Source organism: Thalassophryne amazonica, chromosome 9 (assembly GCF_902500255.1).
Source record: "Thalassophryne amazonica chromosome 9, fThaAma1.1, whole genome shotgun sequence".
Taxonomy (NCBI): Eukaryota; Metazoa; Chordata; class Actinopteri; order Batrachoidiformes; family Batrachoididae; genus Thalassophryne; species Thalassophryne amazonica.
In genome coordinates, this window is record NC_047111.1 from 39,383,324 (window position 1) to 39,402,982 (window position 19,659).

The following is a 19,659-nucleotide window of genomic DNA, read 5'->3' on the forward strand; positions in this document are numbered from 1 at the left end:
AGTTTTAAGCCTAATCTTAAAAGTAGAGAGGGTGTCTGTCTCCCTGATCTGAATTGGGAGCTGGTTCCACAGGAGAGGAGCCTGAAAGCTGAAGGCTCTGCCTCCCATTCTACTCTTAAAAACCCGAGGAACTACAAGTAAGCCTGCAGTCTGAGAGCAAAGCGCTCTATTGGGGTGATATGGTACTAAGAGGTCCCTAAGATAAGATGGGACCTGATTATTCTATTCTAGAATTAACAGGAAGCCAATGAAGAGAGGCCAATATGGGTGAAATATGCTCTCTCTTTCTAGTCCCCGTCAGTACTCTAGCTGCAGCATTTTGAATTAACTGAAGGCTTTTCAGGGAACTTTTAGGACAACCTGATAATAATGAATTACAATAGTCCAGCCTAGAGGAAATAAATGCATGAATTAGTTTTTCAGCATTACTCTGAGACAAGACCTTTCTAATTTTAGAGATATTGCGCAAATGTAAAAAAAGCAGTCCTACATATTTGCTTAATATGCGCATTGAAGAACATATCCTGATCAAAAATGACTCCAAGATTTCTCACAGTATTACTAGAGGTCAGGGTAATGCCATCCAGAGTAAGGATCTGGTTAGACACCATGTTTCTAAGATTTGTGGGGCCAAGTACAATAACTTCAGTTTTATCTGAATTTAAAAGCAGGAAATTAGAGGTCATCCATGTCTTTGTCTGTAAGACATTCCTGCAGTTTAACTAATTGGTGTGTGTCCTCTGGCTTCATGGATAGATAAAGCTGGGTATCATCTGCGTAACAATGAAAATTTAAGCAATGCTTTCTAATAATACTGCCTAAGGGAAGCATGTATAAAGTGAATAAAATTGGTCCTAGCACAGAACCTTGTGGAACTCCATAATTAACCTTAGTCTGTGAAGAAGACTCCCCATTTACATGAACAAATTGTAATCTATTAGATAAATATGAATCAAACCACCGCAGCGCAGTGCCTTTAATACCTATGGCATGCTGTAATCTCTGTAATAAAATTTTATGGTCAACAGTATCAAAAGCAGCACTGAGGTCTAACAGGATGAGCACAGAGATGAGTCCACTGTCTGAGGCCATAAGATCATTTGTAACCTTCACTAATGCTGTTTCTGTACTACGATGAATTCTGAAACCTGACTGAAACTCTTCAAATAGACCATTCCTCTGCAGATCAGTTAGCTGTTTTACAACTACCCTTTCAAGAATTTTTGAGAGAAAAGGAAGGTTGGAGATTGGCCTATAATTAGCTAAGATAGCTGGGTCAAGTGATGGCTTTTTAAGTAATGAGACAAGAAGCACCCGGTCAAGGACCGTCCCTGTTCTGCAGCGATATCGGCTTTGCCGCACACCTCCGTCCAGTGACCTTGTGACTCCATAAACTCTTCTCAGGTGTCTGTGGATCTCAAAGGCTAAAGAACCAGAGACTTGAAAGTTACTGCTGATGTCTAAAAATAGTTTATCCACCAGATGGCAGATCAGCATGGAGTCTTCTTTGTCGCTGACCTCACAGCAGCTCTTCTGATGTTGTGTTGTTTTTTTTTCATCCCTTTCCCAATGTAGAGTTGCATGTTAAAATATTTTGTTTTCTCCTTTTTGTGTTCCCTGTTTAGTTTTTGGTAGTTTTCATCTTTAAACTCTCACTGGAGAAGGTTTGGTGGTATAGGCTATTCAGGTAATCATGTTAGTAAAGCTGTATTGGATATAGTTGGTCATACCTGCAGCCACCCCCCCCCCCCCCCCAAAAAAAAAATGCTGGGTTAAATGTTTAACTTAAAAATAAACAAATATATGTGTATGTATGGGTGTGCTATAAGCACCTCCACGTTCTTGGATACACTTTGCTTGACGATCTTCTCAAGCCTTTGATCATCTCTGGTGTTTGTGCGCCTTTTCTTACCAAACTTTTCCCATCCAGTCAACTTTCCGTGCAGATGATTTGACACAGCACCTTGTGGGATTAACCCTCCTAACCCTGTGGAGGGTGTCAGTGAATATCTTCTGGACAACTTAAGTCGCAGTCTTCTCCGTGATTGTGGTTGTACATACAGAACCAGACAGGTTCATGGTGTTTATACTGCATTTAAAGAGTTAGTGGTAATGAAACTTAAAATTAAATAGTCTAATATTGAGATGCATTTTTCTATTTTTTGTTGCTGTAGGCTGAAAAATGAAAAAGGTTTATCTGTAATGAATCCAGAATATATAAAATTTTCACTTTGTGAAATAACTTTTTCATCTTCTTGTTCACTGTTCGGAATTTCAACATGTCAGAATGACCAAACATGGATTCTGTTAAAAATAATAAAAAAGCCACCATTATAACCATCAAGAGGGGGAAAAAATTATGCAATCCTGTGGATGCTGTACAGGACCGTCCTAGAGAAGAAAGAGCTGAACTAAACAGCGAGGCTCTCGACTTACCAGTCGATTTGCCCTCCTATACTCATGAGTATGGGCAGCATGGTGGATTAGTGGTTAGCTCTGTTGCTTCATAGCAAGGTCATGGGTTCGATTCTCACCTCTGGCCTTTCTGTGTCGAGTTTGCATGCTCTCCCCGTGTTTGCGTGGGTTCCCTCTGGGTGCTCCGACTTCCTCCCACATCCAAAGATATGCAGGTTAGGTGAATTGGAAACTTTAAAACAAAAACATTGTCCAGGTCTCTGCTGTAAAAGAGATCTCAATGGGACTAACCTGGTTAAATAAAAATTAAATTAAAATGAAATGATGGGGAGCTTTGGTTTATGACTGAAAGAACAACATTGTAGATTTTTCTGTTGCTTGTCCGGGTCTGGGTCACGGTGTCAGATCGCAGATTCAAAGGGCAAAAATTATGTTGCTCACGTTCAGGGATGGGGAGAAGTTTGAATATCCAGGAGGGACTCTGAGTAGAGCTGCTGCTCCTTCACATCAAAAGGAACCATTTGAAGTGGTTCGTGCATCTGGTGAGGATGCCTCCTAGATGTGTGTCTGCTAGAAGTCTATACTGGATCACGGTGTTATCGAGGTACCGGTAATCCTGTCCAGGTATTTTCGATATATCAGTTTTTGGATGATGCTTGTGCATCAGCTCTGAATTGAGAAAATGGGTTAAATGGACTGCATTTATATTGCGCTTTTCCATCTGTATCAGACGCTCAAAGCGCTTTACAAGTAATGCCTCACATTCACCCCGCTGTGAGAGTGCTGCCATACAAGGTACTCACTACACACTGGGAGCAACTAGGGAATTAAGGACCTTGCCCAAAGGCCCTTAGTGATTTTCTGGTCAGGCTGGGATTTGAACCAAGGATCCTTTGGTCTCAAGCCCAACTCTTTAACCACTAGACCATCATCTCCCTTTTGCATCATGTCTCTGTCTCACAACACGGCGATGACACAGCGAGCAAGAGTGGCACATCTGCGATGTTTTACAAACATATTTACTTGCTCTTTCAAAGTCTGTGCACATCCTCTGGCTGTGTTTGCACAGCTAAAACAACCAGCAGTGAAAAACAGCCGCACACATCCTCGGCAAGTTTAATATATATATATATTATACTAGCACTTTTTTCCTGTCTTTCTTCTCTTTAAATAAGTCTAAGGTCTCTTTCTGAGGATGGCACGACAAAAAGCACTGATGAAACCTTTTTACCTGTCAATCAAGTTGCACTTTTCACATAAATATACAAGTTCTTCATTTTTTCCTGCTCAGAGACTATACAAATGGACTCATTTAGATGGAAAGAGGACACAAAGGACCTTAGACTAAAGGTCCATTATTTGAAGACATTTTGTCATACTCCTAAAATGTTAAAAATATTAGTAGTACTCTGGGTCTAAGTTTTACTTCAGTTCTCCACTACGTTTTGTAAGTAATGCACTAAGTAATTGATGAGCCATAAAAAAATGTTTACTTAATTTAACTTTTCTGCATAACTAAAGTGGTATATGAAACTCTCTTTTTTTAAAACAATGTCTAAGCTCAGGCAGCACTGGGTCTGTTTGGGGTTCTAGTTTTAAAATCAGGTCAGTTTGGGTGAGGGAAGCTATAAATAGGAAAATGATTAAGGCTTTTGGGGTTAGTAATCTTTTCAAACAAGTGTGTAGGTTAGGATGTCAGTTTGGTACAAAGGCAAACAAAAAGGTGAAAGTGCAAAAGAAAATACAAATACAACACAACCACCACACACTACAGTTTATGCATGCATTTAAATGAAGTTTATATGAGCAGTATTAATCACATAAAGGTTTCAATATCAAGTTACTTATCGAGTATCGGATGTCCTATGTATCATATCTTACTGAGTTTTGATAAACAATATAGAGCCCTACTTTCTGTGGAGGTCTTTCAGGCAGAGTGGGAGGAGACCGTGGACATGCTGTTGGGATTATATCTCCCAGTTGTCTTGGGAACACCTTAAGATCCCTCAAGAAGAAATGGTTTACTTGGGTGACAGTAGGGAAGTATGAGATGAGCTGCTTTGTCTGCTACCACTGCAACAACACATAAGTGTCAGAAAATGTAGGAATGAAATGTAACCAAAGCATTTATTTATTTTTTTTGGGGGGGGGGGGGGGGGGGGGGGGGGTGTTTGCGGCGTTGTGTAAACTAATGGAGATAATTGCATTTAAACCGTTTTCATTGGTGGTGAACGATCACTCAGATTGTAAAATGCCTGTAAATGAACTGAGTGTTCAACAGCAGTCGGTTTTTGACACTCTGCTCATGAACTCTAAACATAATCATCCTATTTAAACAAGTTGAACCTTAATTAAAACCAGAGGCGTCATGATATGAAAATTACTATTTTGACTCTAAAATCATCCTTCAGTCCTAGTTTTAACAGGCCATATTAAATACATTCATACCAGCTGATATTTTGGGATAGGTGTTGTTGAGTGAAATGCATTTATTTGTTTGGCTGACATGAAGCTGTTGTGACATCTTTTGCTCAAATTAAGATTTTATTTTTCTGTGATTGGAATATTTAAATATTTTATTTACATGTTCATTTTAATGACACACTTAATTTAATAAAAATGGATGTTCTGTTTGAAATCAGTGTGGTCTGTATTTTTACGTAACGCAGATTGCTGATGCAGCGACGTCTGATGGTGTCATCGTACAACTCAACCAGCATGTTTAATCAGAATCTGAGTTCTGTCACATTATTTATTATTATTAGTAGTAGTAGTGGTAGTTTTGCCCTTAATAAATTTGGAAATGCAGAAATAAAGGTAGAACTCAAATATAGTAATGAAGAAGTAAATGTAAAAATATGGGATGGGGAGGGGCACCCTAAATGTTTAACTTAATAAAAAATAACGGTTCTAACAGCATGGAATTTGATTTGTATGATTTCCAGGTGTGCAAGTCATTCTAAATTGTGATACTTCAGGGCTAGTGTTGCACAGCCGCGGAGCACCACACTGTGTCTGAAAGGGGTGTTATATCCATAATAAACCTTACATTACAAATACATTGTCATTCCCTCATGGGTTAGATAATGTATGTGAAATATCATGACTGACATAGCTGTAACACAACATGCAGAAGAGCCGCAGGCCTCCCATCCTTTGCACCAGCATGGACTCCCAAAATTCCCTGTACATTCGTATTGTCAGTTGTGTCGGTAGCATGGTCCAAGCAGAGGGTCACCCTGGTCTGCTTGAGGTTTCTTCCTCAAATCATCAGATGGAGTTTTTCCTTACCACTGTCATCTGTGTGCTTGCTCTAGGGTTGGTAAGGTTAGATCTTACTTGTGTGAGGCACCTTGAGGCAACTTTGTTGTGATTTGGCGCTATATAAATTAAAGTGAATTGAAAATAAATTGTTTCAGAGACTCGGTGCGCCACAACACAACTGATCGGTGTGCCACAGCTGTAATACACATACTATGACATACACACTGTTGTTCTGACTGATGGTGCAACTGTTTCACCAGGCCTTAGCAACATAAAAATAAAAACTCAGCTTTGGAATGCTCCAGATGCAGGGCATCCACCATGCAGGCAGCAGCCTGTGATAAATACCCTGTCATCCTGCCAGCACCATGAGCTGCCAACATCAACCCAGTGCTGACAGAAAATGTCCACCACATAATATATATTACATATGACTTGCTGTCCCATAGCGCAAAAGGTCTCATTCAGTCAGACAGTGCGACACACAGCTCCTCCGTGTGCTCTGAATCACCACATGGCTGCGCTGCTGCAGTGCACCTTGTAATGTCCGATAGCACAGTGCAGGGGGCCAATCATGCGTGGGACAATGCACAACAGGGAGGGAGTGAGAGAGCGAGGCAGTGAGTGCGTGGGTGAATGACGCCGATTGACATCTTGGACACATACAACATGAATCCAGCCCATACATTGGTTGTATTTCGTGATCCAGTATCGGCAGGTCTTGTGAAAAAGGCGGACACAGCGCTGCAAACATCCTCCTCTCCTGGAGTTTACCTTCCAGAGTTTTAGACATTGGGTGGCAATCCACCGCATTTATCCAGCAGTCTGTGCGCTTTATTTATGATCTTAGTGCAGTGTTTTCCAACTGTGCTTGGACTGCAATTGTGCACATACGCACAGGTGTGCATGAATCAGTCGAGGTGAGATCCGCCCACAGCATTCGTACACAGCTGTCCAAATGTCCGTCCCTCCAGACTGCATCTCGAAGTTGCGCTGCTTTTCCTCATTCGGCCTGATTCAGCTCTTGTTCATTCTTGCTGAGTGGAACGGGGCCTTAAGGTGTGTTTGCAGGAAGAATGAGACACAAGAAGACCTGAAATGCTTCATTGCTTGGTGTCCTCTGATACCAAAATGTCTTCAGTGTTGTGAGAAGGAATACAAAACATCCCAATTTTTCTGGGATGTGTTGCAGGTCTTGCGTGCAGTGTGTATCTATTAAATGAAGTTAAGTTCACCAAACACATCTGAAATTTCTTGGGTTCATACTCTGCAATGAAATAAAAATTAAAGATAACCTTTTTTTTTTTGCATTTTCCATATTGCCTTAACTGTTTCTGATTGGAGGCTGCATTTCAAAAGGTGACAAAGAAGTCAGCAGGTCACAGGGATTCCTCTTACTGTGATCTTTTTTGTAGAATAACTTCAGTCTGTTGAGTTCTTTAAACCCGGACGGAGAGCTCATCTTGTGCATTATTGGTTGGTCTTATGCCTTATCTTCACTGTTATCCTGGTGGATTAGCATTCAGCTTCACTGTGCTGGATTAACACAGCTCTCCAAAACCATTTTCTGCTGTTTTGTTTTTCCCCTGTGTGAGCGCACTGCCACCTTATGGCTGTGGTCAACTGATGCAGCTTCTCCACACACCATGTGTTCAATATAAATGAGCTCTTTCATTCATTCATATTTGCACAAAAACATTAAAGTTTATCAGTTTGAACATTAAATATCTTGTTTTTGTGGTGTATTCAACTGAATATAGGTTGAAGAGGATTTGCAAATCATTGTATTGTTTTTATTTACATTTTACATTGTGTAAAATGTCTCAACTTCATTGGAATTGGGGTTGTAAACTGTAAGAAGAAACAGGAACAACCTTGAAATGTTTAACATTATTTTATTTAACAAAACATTTAAATTAATACTAACTTAATTTGTTCATTAAACAAACAATTGCAAACTGGTTATTTGAAAATTTGAAATGAAAAAAAACCAAACTGAATTAAGAACATTAAATGACTATTACAGTAATACTAGAGCCTGTGAGATGAATGTTAAAAAAATGCTGTTGCATAAACTGATTGTACAGCAACGACAAAATGCAGCATGTTTACAGTCTGGAAGTAAAACGAAAATCAGAATCAGGGCATTAATGCTTATTTACAGCTGGAAAACATGATAAACAGCTTCAAAGTAACTTAACGCTGAAGTTGGAAATAACAGTCTTCTCAGAGAAACACCAGCGGGAATCTGAGTAAACTTTATATTCTCAGGCACTTATTAAAAACCGACTATATCTACGTTCAGGTCCGACCGCTGGTTCTCTGTGGGTAAAGCAAACAACAGTTTTAATGAGGAATATCGATGTCATTTAGCAGTTAAATGATGTGTCGGACAGGACAAAGATTGCGACAATAACCAACGTGCACTCACAGCGCAGCTGAGCAAAAAGTAACTGCATAGATTAAAGGGAGGATATGATGATTCAGGCTCACACAAAAAGTCGTTTGCTTTGTCTCTGCACGGTGGAGGGACGCCGTCGTTAACGGCCGCTCTTGTGTTTGCTCGCAGAGACGGATCACATTCAAAGAATCAAGCGAGAGTGAAAGTAGAGTCAGTGCCAGTTGCGCGCTTTCATCACAAAGCGAGGAATTGTGTCATGCAGTGATTCCGCCTGATGCATCTGCTGAGCCAGTGTGACACACGGACAGTCAGACACGCCACAGCACCAGAGGAAAGAACACTTACATACTGTACACATTAACACTGACATTATTGTGCTTCTTGTTCGTCATCACGCAACACTTTCAAACGAAAAGTGTTCTCTAAAAACAAACCTAAACATTGATGTGGAACATTCTCCGTACGGCGTTCCAGCTGTGCTGAAATGATTAGCGCATTCCAATAATGTAGTAATTGTAGCAGCTAACAGTCTACATCCTGAATACTAATACTAAGAGTAAAAAACGGTGAGTGAAGCGCAGCATCAGATCTCCAAGTCTATACATGTGAACACAAATAATTTGACTTCTCCAGAACAACAACACAAACAAGGGAAAAAATACCATTCTGAGAGTCTTTGGTCCAACATTTTTGGTTTGTACTGGATGAAATGTGATTGATGACGGAACTCTTCAAACAGAATGAATTCTGGGAGTTCTCCCAGGATCATGTGACATAGGGCACTAAAACAGGTTTTCCAAACTAAAACAAAATATGTCACTTTAAATGTCACCGTTAATCACACACGTTTGATGAGAAAAAACAAAGATATGTCACTTATTTCAAAATAATACTTGTTGTGAAATGACGCCACCTTCAGACTGTTTGTTCAGCCGGAGCCGTCTGTGTCTAAACAAAGTTAGGGCGTGAATCCACGGTGTGTCACCTTTGGTCATAAGTGTGTGATAATGGAAGACATTTATGATCAGCCTGAACACTACAGAGGACACAGCCCAACTGTGAAAAAAGGCTTGCTTTAATCAGGGGTTTAAAATCTATCAAGTGATGACCCGTCAGACAGATGGACACTGAGCCCACGACCTGCCAGTTAAGGCCAGTCAAAGTGAACCCTCTGGACTCAGTGTAGTCACACCGGGTTTGAAGGATTACGCTACTAACTTTCTGCCCATAGATTAGATGACAAATGTGACCCCCCTATCACCCCCCCAAAGTACTGAATGTTGCACCGCAGAAAAACGTCCTCTGTGCAGTTTCACAGGAGAGACACAAGACGCATTGAAGCAAATGATTTATGCAGGGAAAAAAATGACAATGTGAAGCAAAAAGTGTTACAGAGTCGGTGGCTGCAAAGTGAAACCAGTACGTTGTTCAATTTACGATGACTAAACATTTCCTCTGAATATGAGCCCATGGCAGGGGTGGTGGTGATTAAATCTTATGCTGGACATGAACATTTTGCCATTTAACAGCAGACCTCAGACCTGTCGAAGGACGTCTGCAGATACGTCTCAGCGTTTGATTTGATGATAACAGACAGAAGGTGCAGTAAAACAAGTGTGAAGTGAACAATGTACAAAACGTTATACACAACCATCGGGCACTTGAAATGAACTGGAAACCTTGAACACTAGACAAACTGCTGAGTAACGCGGACTTGAAATACGTACATTTAAACAGTAAATACGTACTAATGTTGCATCTGTACGACTAATGCAGCTTCTTCCACATTTCGGATGCTCTTCCACCTGGCAGAAAACTGCACAGGTTTCGTTGCTTGTTTCCAATCGACAGTTTTCACTCCCTGCACTCACGTTCTTTAAAGAGCAAGTTTTTTTTTACATGCACTCCTCTGTGAACTCATGAGCGTGTTGGTGTTAAAATGAGGCACAGTCAGGTGCAGCGCTGGTGTACTGCTATCGTGACGCAGCAGAATGCAAACGCGCCTTTGTGCCATGCACTGTACTTTGTGCTCAGATTATGCACTGCATAAATAGCAAAGTGGAGCTGGACATGCCCAAAATTACCTCATGCTATCGACTTTAAACCCTGTGCTATTAACAGAGACAGGCCCCTTAATGTTTACCACCACAGTGAGCCCGATAAACTTGAAAAGCCACCTTCTGCTCAGACAACCTACAGAACCCAAACACGTCCTGCGTTAAAGGCTCTGCTCCACATGACCCCAGTCAGTGAGATCACACTGGCGACACCTACAACGTCACAAGATTTTCCTCTAACATTTCTGAGAAAAGCAGAATTAAAACACAAGCAAATGCCTCAGAGTCAACGTGACAGGATGTTTTCTGATCACACATGAACCAGAGTGAGAATAATGTCTCACTATGTTTCACAAAAACTGTAACTGTATTTGATGTTTGTAACCCAGTTTAACAACACAATTTTGGCTGTCTCAGATTAACAAGAAAACAGTAAATCTGATTTAATTCAATGTATTTGTTGAAAGTTTCTCAATTCTTCAACAGTGAGATATATTTCCTTTTCAGGTCCTTCCAGGTATTTTAGAACTTGCCTTATGACATCACAAACATATACCCATATGCTGATGACAAACCCCTGTTGTGTTACTTTATGACCTTGGCAGATGTATGAGCACTCTCAGTGTGAACCTTCTAGTTTAGACATAAACACAAGTCACACTGGCTACAGCTGGTAAATATTCATTAAAGAAAATCAATGAGAAAGTTATATTGTTAAAAAAGAAAAACCTTATAATGATTTATTTTAAATAATTCCTGCAGTATGCTTTGAGAACTCTCAACAGGTTTTATTTTGAGGTTCTTCTGACAGATTTCATAATCTGCATAATTTTCTGTTTCACACGGTTGTGGATTCCTTGTTGGCTAATCCTTTAAACTTTGATGCATAAATAATCCAGGCTAGCGCCCACATTACAGAGTAGTTCGTTTTATGTTGATGTCCAAATGAAAGAGAAAGGATGGTTGTCTTTCTCATTGGTGGAACACCACAGCAGGTTTCTTGTGCGTTCCACAATAATAAGGCACAGGTAACACTTGTTTTACACCAGATGTGTTGTATGCACGTAGAATTTGAGCTGTCGCATCTATGTATTCACACTAGCAGTGTTTTTGTAGTGTTGCTGGTCGAGACAGCTCAGTCTTCCCACATCATTTGTCTCTGATAATGGCTTTCGCCCCCACATCCATCTTCTGTAGAATAGCTGTTTTTTTTTTTTTGGAACTGATTTTACAGAGCGCTAATCAGCTGTTTTTTGTTTATTTGTTTAAACCAGCGCACAACATACCACTGGTCACGTGACAGCACCTCCCTCGAAGCACACGTCGTGTTCAACATGTTATAATACAGAAACATAAGTGTATAAATACATATAGGCTTTCCATCTGACCCAAGAGCTTTTTCTTTTTATGTCTTGGGGGTCACAGAGGTATTTGTGAGTTTAGTTGATCATAACCAGATAACAGATGTGAGTTTTTCCCAATCAGTGAAATGATTTTTTTTTTAATTCTACCTATATTTTTCATATCTGTGATCTTATCTCCAGACATAGAAATGGCAATACAAGATGTTCATTATTTAGTGTTAGCAGAATAATGTCAAAATGACAGAAATGATCTGAAGACTATCTTTTCACAAAAAAAAATCAGTGCCGTCCCAAATCTCTACAGAGGTATGACAGCCGTGATGTGAAACACATTCAGGATGCTTCCTTTATGCAGACGGCGTGCACATTGAAACCTGTTAACATCTACACCGAAACGAAAATCAAGACGCTCCACAGCCACCACACAAGTGCAACACATCTGGTGTGTTTCTGGCTTAGCTATACCTCACCAACATCTCCATATCATCATCCAGCACCTATGACATCACTTCCTGTTGCAGCAAGTTCACAACGACTGAATCAGTCTGCAGGAAGTCGACTGATCCAGAAGGGCACTTTGTGAATATGAAAACCAACAACATTTGTAAGATTTGGATTTGTAATTACCTGTTCAACAATGTGTTTGGTCATAGCCGCTCCTCATCATTATATTTTTGGGCAACATTAAAGTATTTGAGGGATTCAGTAGTTACTTTGTGAGAACTGGCTGTTTGAAATCCAGGAAGACAGCGGCCACAAACATCCTGGCGATGGTTAATGTGAAACACGACGACTGAGATGCATAACATGATTACAAGATAAACTACAATGTCGCCTTAACCTAAGTGCTGTGTGTAACTGTGGTCCAAAAATATGAACATCATTTTAAAAATACGTTGTGCAATAAATGCAACAAAAATGCAGGCAATAGTTTTGGTCCATAAACAGAAACGAGATCTTCGTCACGCGTTCAAACACGTCAAGCCACAAGCTGCCGGACGTCTCAGCTGAAACCCAGCTGAACATTTCTGCATCATACCTCGTAACAAAAGATAATCTCTGCATTTAGGGATTCACGTCAGCCATCTACAGCCAATCACAGGCCGAGGTTCCTAAGGCATCCAGCTGCAAGTCTGCACACTACGAACGTAAAAGTGAGTCGACAGTTGGCCTTCAGTTTTAACAGTGGCTCCATTGTTTTGCTATTTTGCGTCCTTTAGTGGATTTTTGGAGTTAATATTTACATAAGTACGCTGTGATTGAAGACATGTCTAATGAGTTTGTCAAACCTCCGCAATCGACTTTTACAGTTCAAAGTACTGACTGGTTTGTGTAAGAGCTGACATTTCAAACACAGCAGTGACGTCACTGCGAGCAGCAGCATTCAGCATTTTATGTCCGGTTTCTATCTTTTCTGAAGATGTTGGCAAAAAAACCAACAAAAAACAAATTGGTCATTAATGGCGTCAGTGTGGGTTTGTAGGAAATGAACCATCAGTCGGCCGTCGTGTCGTGTCGATTGGAGATGTAAACTTTGACCATGTCTGTCAATCATTCTGACTTCTTCCAAACCTTCAGCTCTGCTTGATGTTGATTTTGTTTGGCTGAAACACGTGACTTCAAATGAGGATCTCCACCATGTCGCTGTCCACTTCCTGCTGGGTGGGTGGGGCAGGGGGAGGGGCCTGTTGCTGTGAATGGGACTGGACGGGGACCCTCCGTTCCAGAGTGCTGCTGTGGAACACTGGCACATCTACACACACACATACACAATGTAAAATCAGATCAAATAAACCCAATTAACTAATTAACAAACTGAATATTTCAGTGCTGTGCTGGAAGTCGTTTCATCATATAAAATCAATGATGCATAGATTTCCAATTCATTAAAAGTTACACAACTATTTTGTTAGTAACTAAAATCAACTAGAGGGCGCTCATTCATTCATTCATTAACGATATCTTTGCGTAGAGCTTGTGGAGTTGACATCAGGCTGCGTTGCGTGACCGTGTAATTGGCATGTTCTGGTCGTGACTGTTGGTTTTTGAGTTGGAACCATGTCTGTCCTTCTCCAGTACTCTGTGGTTCCAAACTTTCTGCAGTGCTCGTTTTCTCACCTTTAACAATTCGGCTTCCTTTCCACTCGTAATACACACTTAAAGGGCCCCACGACTGCTGATAGTATAAAAACCTTTATAATGCTCTTGTTACAGCAGATTTACTGCCATCGGCAGCAACAGGCTGCCCACCACATACAACCCCAATTCCAATGAAGTTGGGACGTTGTGTGAAATGTAAATAAAAACAGAATACAATGATTTGCAAATCCTCTTCAACCTGTATTCAATTGAATACACCACAAAGACAAGATATAAAATGTTCAAACTGACAGGCCTTTTTGTTTTTGTGCAAATATTTGCTTATTTTGAAATGGATGCCTGAAACATGTTTCAAAAAAGCTGGGACAGGGGCAACAAAAGATTGGGAAAGTTGATGAATGCTCAAAGAACACCTGTTTGGAACATTCCACAGGCGAACAGGTTAATTGGAAACAGGTGATTGTCATAATTGGGTATAAAGGAGCATCCCCAAAAGGCTCAGCCGTTCACAATCAAAGATGGGGCGAAGTGGTGATCCTGGTGAAGTGGAAAAAAACAGCCCAACAGTTTAAGAACAATGTTTCGCAACGTTCAATTGCAAGGAATTTAGGATTCCATCAGAGAATCTGGAGAACTCTCTATACGTAAGCGGCAAGGCCAAAAATGAACATTGAATGCCCGTGACCTTCGATCCCTCAGGCAACACTGCATTAAAAACCGACATCATTGCGTAAAGGATCTTACCGCGTGGGCGCAGGAACACTTCAGAAAACCATTGTCAGTTAACACAGTTCGTTGCTACATCTACAAGTGCAAGTTAAAACTCTACCATGCAAAGCGAAAGCCATACATCAACAACATCCAGAAACGCCGCCGCCTTCTCTGGGCCTGAGCTCATTTGAAATGGACAGACGCAAAGTGGAAAAGTGTGCTGTGGTCTGACGAGTCCACATTTCAAATTGTTTTTGGAAATCATGGATTTTGTGTCCTCCGGACAAAAGAGGAAAAAGACCCTCCAGATTGTTACCAGCGCAAAGTTCAAAAGCCAGCATCTGTGGTGGTATGGGGGTGTGTTGGTGCCCATGGTATGGGCAACTTACAAATCTGTGATAACACCATCAGTACTGAAAGGTACATCCAGGTTTTGGAGCAACACATGCTGGCATCCAAGCAACATCTTTTTCAGGGACGTCCCTGCTTATTTCAGTAAGCCAGTGTCAAGCCACATTCTGCACGCGTTACAACAGCGTGGCTTCGTAGTAAAAGAGTGCGGGTACTAGACTGGCCTGCCTGCAGTCCAGACCTGTTGCCCATTGAAAATGTGTGGCACATTATGAAGCGTAAAATACGACAACGGAGACCCCGGACTGTTGAACAACTGAAGTCGTACATCAAGCAAGAATGGGGAAAAAAATTCCACCTACAAAGCTTCAACAATTAGTGTCCTCAGTTCCCAAACACTTATTGAGTGTTAGAAGGAAAGGTGATGTAACACAGTGGTAAACATACCACTGTCCCAGCTTTTTTGAAGTGTTGCATGCATCCATTTCAAAATGAGCAAATATTTGCACAAACACAATAAAGTTTATAAGTTTGAACATTAAATATCTTGTCTTTGTGGTGTATTCAATTGAATACAGGTTGAAGAGGATTTGCAAATCATTGTATTCTGTTTTTATTTACATTTTACACAACGTCCCAACTTCATTGAAATTGGGGTTGTATTCCCCAGGTAACCATTTTATTAACGTTATGAAAATGTTACAGGAAGTAACATTTTAACTGTGTGGAGTTTTTCTTGGTTATTCGTATGTTTTGGAAAAACGTTACTGAGGAATGTTCTGAGAGAACCACAGACAAACATCACCAAAATGTTTGGTGTATGTTTGGTGTTACCTGGTTAATCACAAAATAAATATCAGATGAAACCAGAACCAGTCCCATAATAACATCACGGGACATAGAGGAGAGCTGTGTTTTAAATTTGCAGATCACAGAAAGGTGGGCCCTCCCCCCAGTCATCAGTCCAAAGTGGTGGATTATCAGAACGTTGAAGCGTGCTGTTCGACTAATCTCTCTCTCACCCACACACACATCATGAGACAGTCTGGGCTTTCACCTGCTATGCGGTCAGGTATGTAGACGGGACTCGGACTGGACAGGCGGGCCGGCAGTGTCATGCTCTGTAGGGCCGGGGTGCTGGGTTTGCTGGTGTCCTGGTTCTGGCCTTTCTCAGTCTGCGTGCAGCTGTCCCTGCTGCCCGTCTTTGAGTGTCCGGCCGTCATCGGGGTGGAAGGAAGCACCGGGGAGGGAGATGAAGAAATGGACTCTGTCCTCAGAGAGTCTGTCCGGAATTCTGGACCCAGCAGAACCCCTGAGGAATTCATTCATCAATAATATTAATAATATCAATTAATATCACATATTAATTTGGTTTGTTGAAAGACAAACAAATCTCAAGAATCATATAACTTTATTATTAAAGTCACTGTGAAGGTGTTTGAATTTCAGATGAAAAAAGTATGTTTAAATAAGTATTATACCCACAGAGTGAAATTTATTTTCATATTTAATCTGCTAATTTAATTAGACAAAGTATGTTTTTGCAAAGCATACACTGATTTTAGTGACATTTTTTAGGACACAAACAATGAAAGAATAAGCAAGACATTTTGGACATTGGTCTTGTCCAGCAGAAGGCAGCAGAATACTACAGACCAAACAATGACGTTTCCTGAAAAAAATAAATAAATACAGCAACATGAACCCATTGAGATCAGACACATTTTAATGTCCCGAGACCCAACAACACATTTTTGTCCTCTATAAGGGACAAGAGTTTCACAGCTTTATTTCTAAAGAATTATTCACTCAGCACTCGATTCCATTATCAATTACAAAGGAGATTCCATAAGGAATAAATAAAAAATGTTTCTAACATTTATGTTGTTTTCACCCAAGACATTATTGCACATGTAATGCAAAAATATATATACTATATATTTATGATGTCAACTGTATTTTTTTCTTTAAATAGGCTTCTCTATATAAAGCTCCAAAACTATGCCCTGCAAATTCACAGTGAAAACAATTAAAATCATGGAATGCCTAAGTATGTGCAGCCTTTAGTAAAACATGGCTAAATCATTCACAGAAAGCATTTACTGTGTTTAACTTTTTCCACATTTTGTTACAGTTGTATGCAAAGGTTTGGGCACCCCTGATAATTTTCATGATTTTCCTTTATAAATTATTGGTTGTCTAGATCAGAAATTGCAGGTAAATATATCATATAGCAGACAAACACATTATTTACAGTATTTACAGAAAGTGTGCAATAATTATTTAAACAAAATTGGGCAGGTGCATAAATTTGGACACCCTTGTCATTTTATTGATTTGAATACATTTAGTACTAATTATTGGAACACAAAATTGGTTTAAATCAAATCAATTTTATTTATATAGCGCCAAATCACAATAAACAGTCGCCCCAAGGCACTTTATATTGTAAGGCAAAAGCCATACAATAATTACAGAAAAACTCCAACGGTCAAAACGATCCCCTATGAGCAAGCACTTGGTGACAGTGGGAAGGAAAACTCCCTTTTAACAGGAAGAAACCTCCAGCAGAACCAGGCTCAGGGAGGGGCAGTCTTCTGCTGGGACTGGTTGGGGCTGAGGGGAGAGAATCAGGAAAAAGACATGCTGTGGAAGAGAGCAGAGATCAATCACCAATGATTAAAAGCAGAGTGGTGCATACAGAGCAAAAAGAGGTGAATAAAAAGAAACACTGGGTGCATCATGGGAAACCCCCCAGCAGGCTAAGTCTATAGCAGCATAACTAAGGGATGGTTAAGGGTCACCTGATCCATCCCTAACTATAAGCTTTTTCAAAAAGGAAAGTTTTAAGCTTAATCTTAAAAGTAGAGAGGGTGTCTGTCTCCCTAATCCGAATTGGGAGCTGGTTCCAGAGGAGAGGAGCCTGAAAGCTGAAGGCTCTGCCTCCCATTCTACTCTTACAAACCCTAGGAACTACAAGTAAGCCTGCAGTCTGAGAGCGAAGCGCTCTATTGGGGTGATATGGTACTATGAGGTCCCTAAGATAAGATGGGACCTGATTATTCAAAACCTTATAAGTAAGAAGAAGAATTTTAAATTCTATTCTGGAATTAACAGGGAGCCAACGAAGAGAAGCCAATATGGGTGAAATATGCTCTCTCCTTCTAGTCCCTGTCAGTACTCTAGCTGCAGCATTTTGAATTAACTGACGGCTTTTCAGGGAACTTTTAGGACAACCTGATAATAATGAATTACAATAGTCCAGCCTAGACGAAATAAATGCATGAATTCGCTTTTCAGCATCACTCTGAGACAAGACCTTTCTAATTTTAGAGATATTGCGCAAATGCAAAAAAGCAGTGGTACATATTTGCTTAATATGCACATTGAACTGTTTTAGTCTGTGGTGCAGTTGAAGGTGCTATATTATTTTTTCTTTTTGAATTTTTATGCTTAAATAGATTTTTGCTGGTTACTGGTGGTCTGGGAGCAGGCACCGTCTCTACGGGGATGGGGTATTGAGGGGAGAGAAGCTGCAGAGAGGTGTGTAAGACTACAACTCTGCTTCCTGGTCCCAACCCTGGATAGTCACGATTTGGAGGGTTTAATAAAATTGGCCAGATTTCTAGAGATGAGAGCTGCTCCATCCAAAGTGGGATGTATGCCGTCTCTCCTAACAAGACCAGGTTTTCCCCAGAAGCTTTGCCAATTATATATAAAGCCCACCTCATTTTTTGGACACCACTCAGACAGACAGCAATTCAGGGAGAACATGCGGCTAAACATGTTTAGTAAGCTCACTGACCCTTGACCTCCTTACACAGGTGAATCCAATCATGAGAAAGGGTATTTAATGTGGCCATTTGCAAATGTTTCCCCTCTTTGCATCTCTTCTAATGAGTGGCAACATGGGAGCCTCTAAACAACTCTCAAATGATCTGAAAACAAAGATTGTTCAACATCATGGTTTAGGGGAAGGATCCAAAAAGCTATCTCAGAGATTTCAGCTGTCAGTTTCCACTGTTAGGAACATAGTGAGGAAAAGGAAGACCACAGGCACAGTACTAGTTAAGGCCCAAAGTGACAGGTCAAGAAAAATAGATAAGCTGAAGCGAAAGATGGTGAGAACAGTTATAGTCAACCCACAGACCTGCTCCAAAGACCTACAACATGATCTTGCTGCAGATAGTGTCTCTGTGCACCGTTCAACTATACAGCACACTTTGCACAAGGAGATGCTGTAATGCAGAGGAAGCCTTTTCTGCGTACATGAACAAAGTCACTTGAGGTATGCTAAAGCACATTTGGACAAGCCAGCTTCATTTTGGAATAAGGTGCTGTGGACTGATGAAACTAAAATTGAATTATTTGGACATAACAAGGAGCAGTATGCATGGCAAAAAGAACACAGCATTCCAAGAAAAACACTTACTACCTACAGTCAAATTTGGAGGTGGTTCCATCATGCTATGTGGCTGTGTGGCCAGTGCAGGTACTGGGAATCTTGTTAAAGTTGAGGGTTACATGGATTCCAGTCAATATCAGCAGATTCTTGAGAACAATGTTCATGAATCAGTGACAAAGCTGAAGTTCCGCCGGGGCTGGATCTTTCAACAAGACAACAACCCTAAACACTGCTCAAAATCTACTAAGGCATTCATGCAGAGGAACAAGTACAATGTTCTGGAATGGCCATCTCAGTCCCCAGACCTGAATATTATTGAAAATTTGTGGTGTGATTTTAAGCGGGCTGTCCATGCTCAGAAACCAACAAACCTGAGATGTTTTGTAAAGAACAATGGTCCAAAATACCTTCAACCAGAATCCAGACTCTCACTGGAAGCTATAGGAAGCATTTAGAGGCTGTTATTTCTGCAAAAGAAGGATCTACTAAATATTGATGTATTTTTTTCTGTTGGGGTGCCCAAATTTATGCACCTGCCTAATTTTGTTTAAAGAATTATTGCACACTTTCTGTAAATCCTATAAACTTCAT

The 19,659-nt window shown here is 40.5% G+C and overlaps 1 protein-coding gene across 4 annotated transcripts in view; it reads right to left on the bottom strand.

The window, feature by feature from the left end:
• Window positions 1-7,550: 7,550 nt before the first annotated feature.
• The window catches only part of amot (angiomotin), a 151,170-nt gene continuing 139,061 nt past the window's right edge, over window positions 7,551-19,659 (bottom strand). For all 4 annotated transcript variants that reach the window (XM_034177925.1, XM_034177924.1, XM_034177921.1 and 1 more), the window contains 2 exons: window positions 15,721-15,975; window positions 7,551-13,254 (listed from right to left, as the gene is read on the bottom strand). In XM_034177925.1, the coding sequence (XP_034033816.1) occupies window positions 13,121-13,254; window positions 15,721-15,975 (389 nt within the window). In that variant the 3' untranslated portion in view covers window positions 7,551-13,120. The remainder of the gene's footprint in view (window positions 13,255-15,720; window positions 15,976-19,659) is intronic.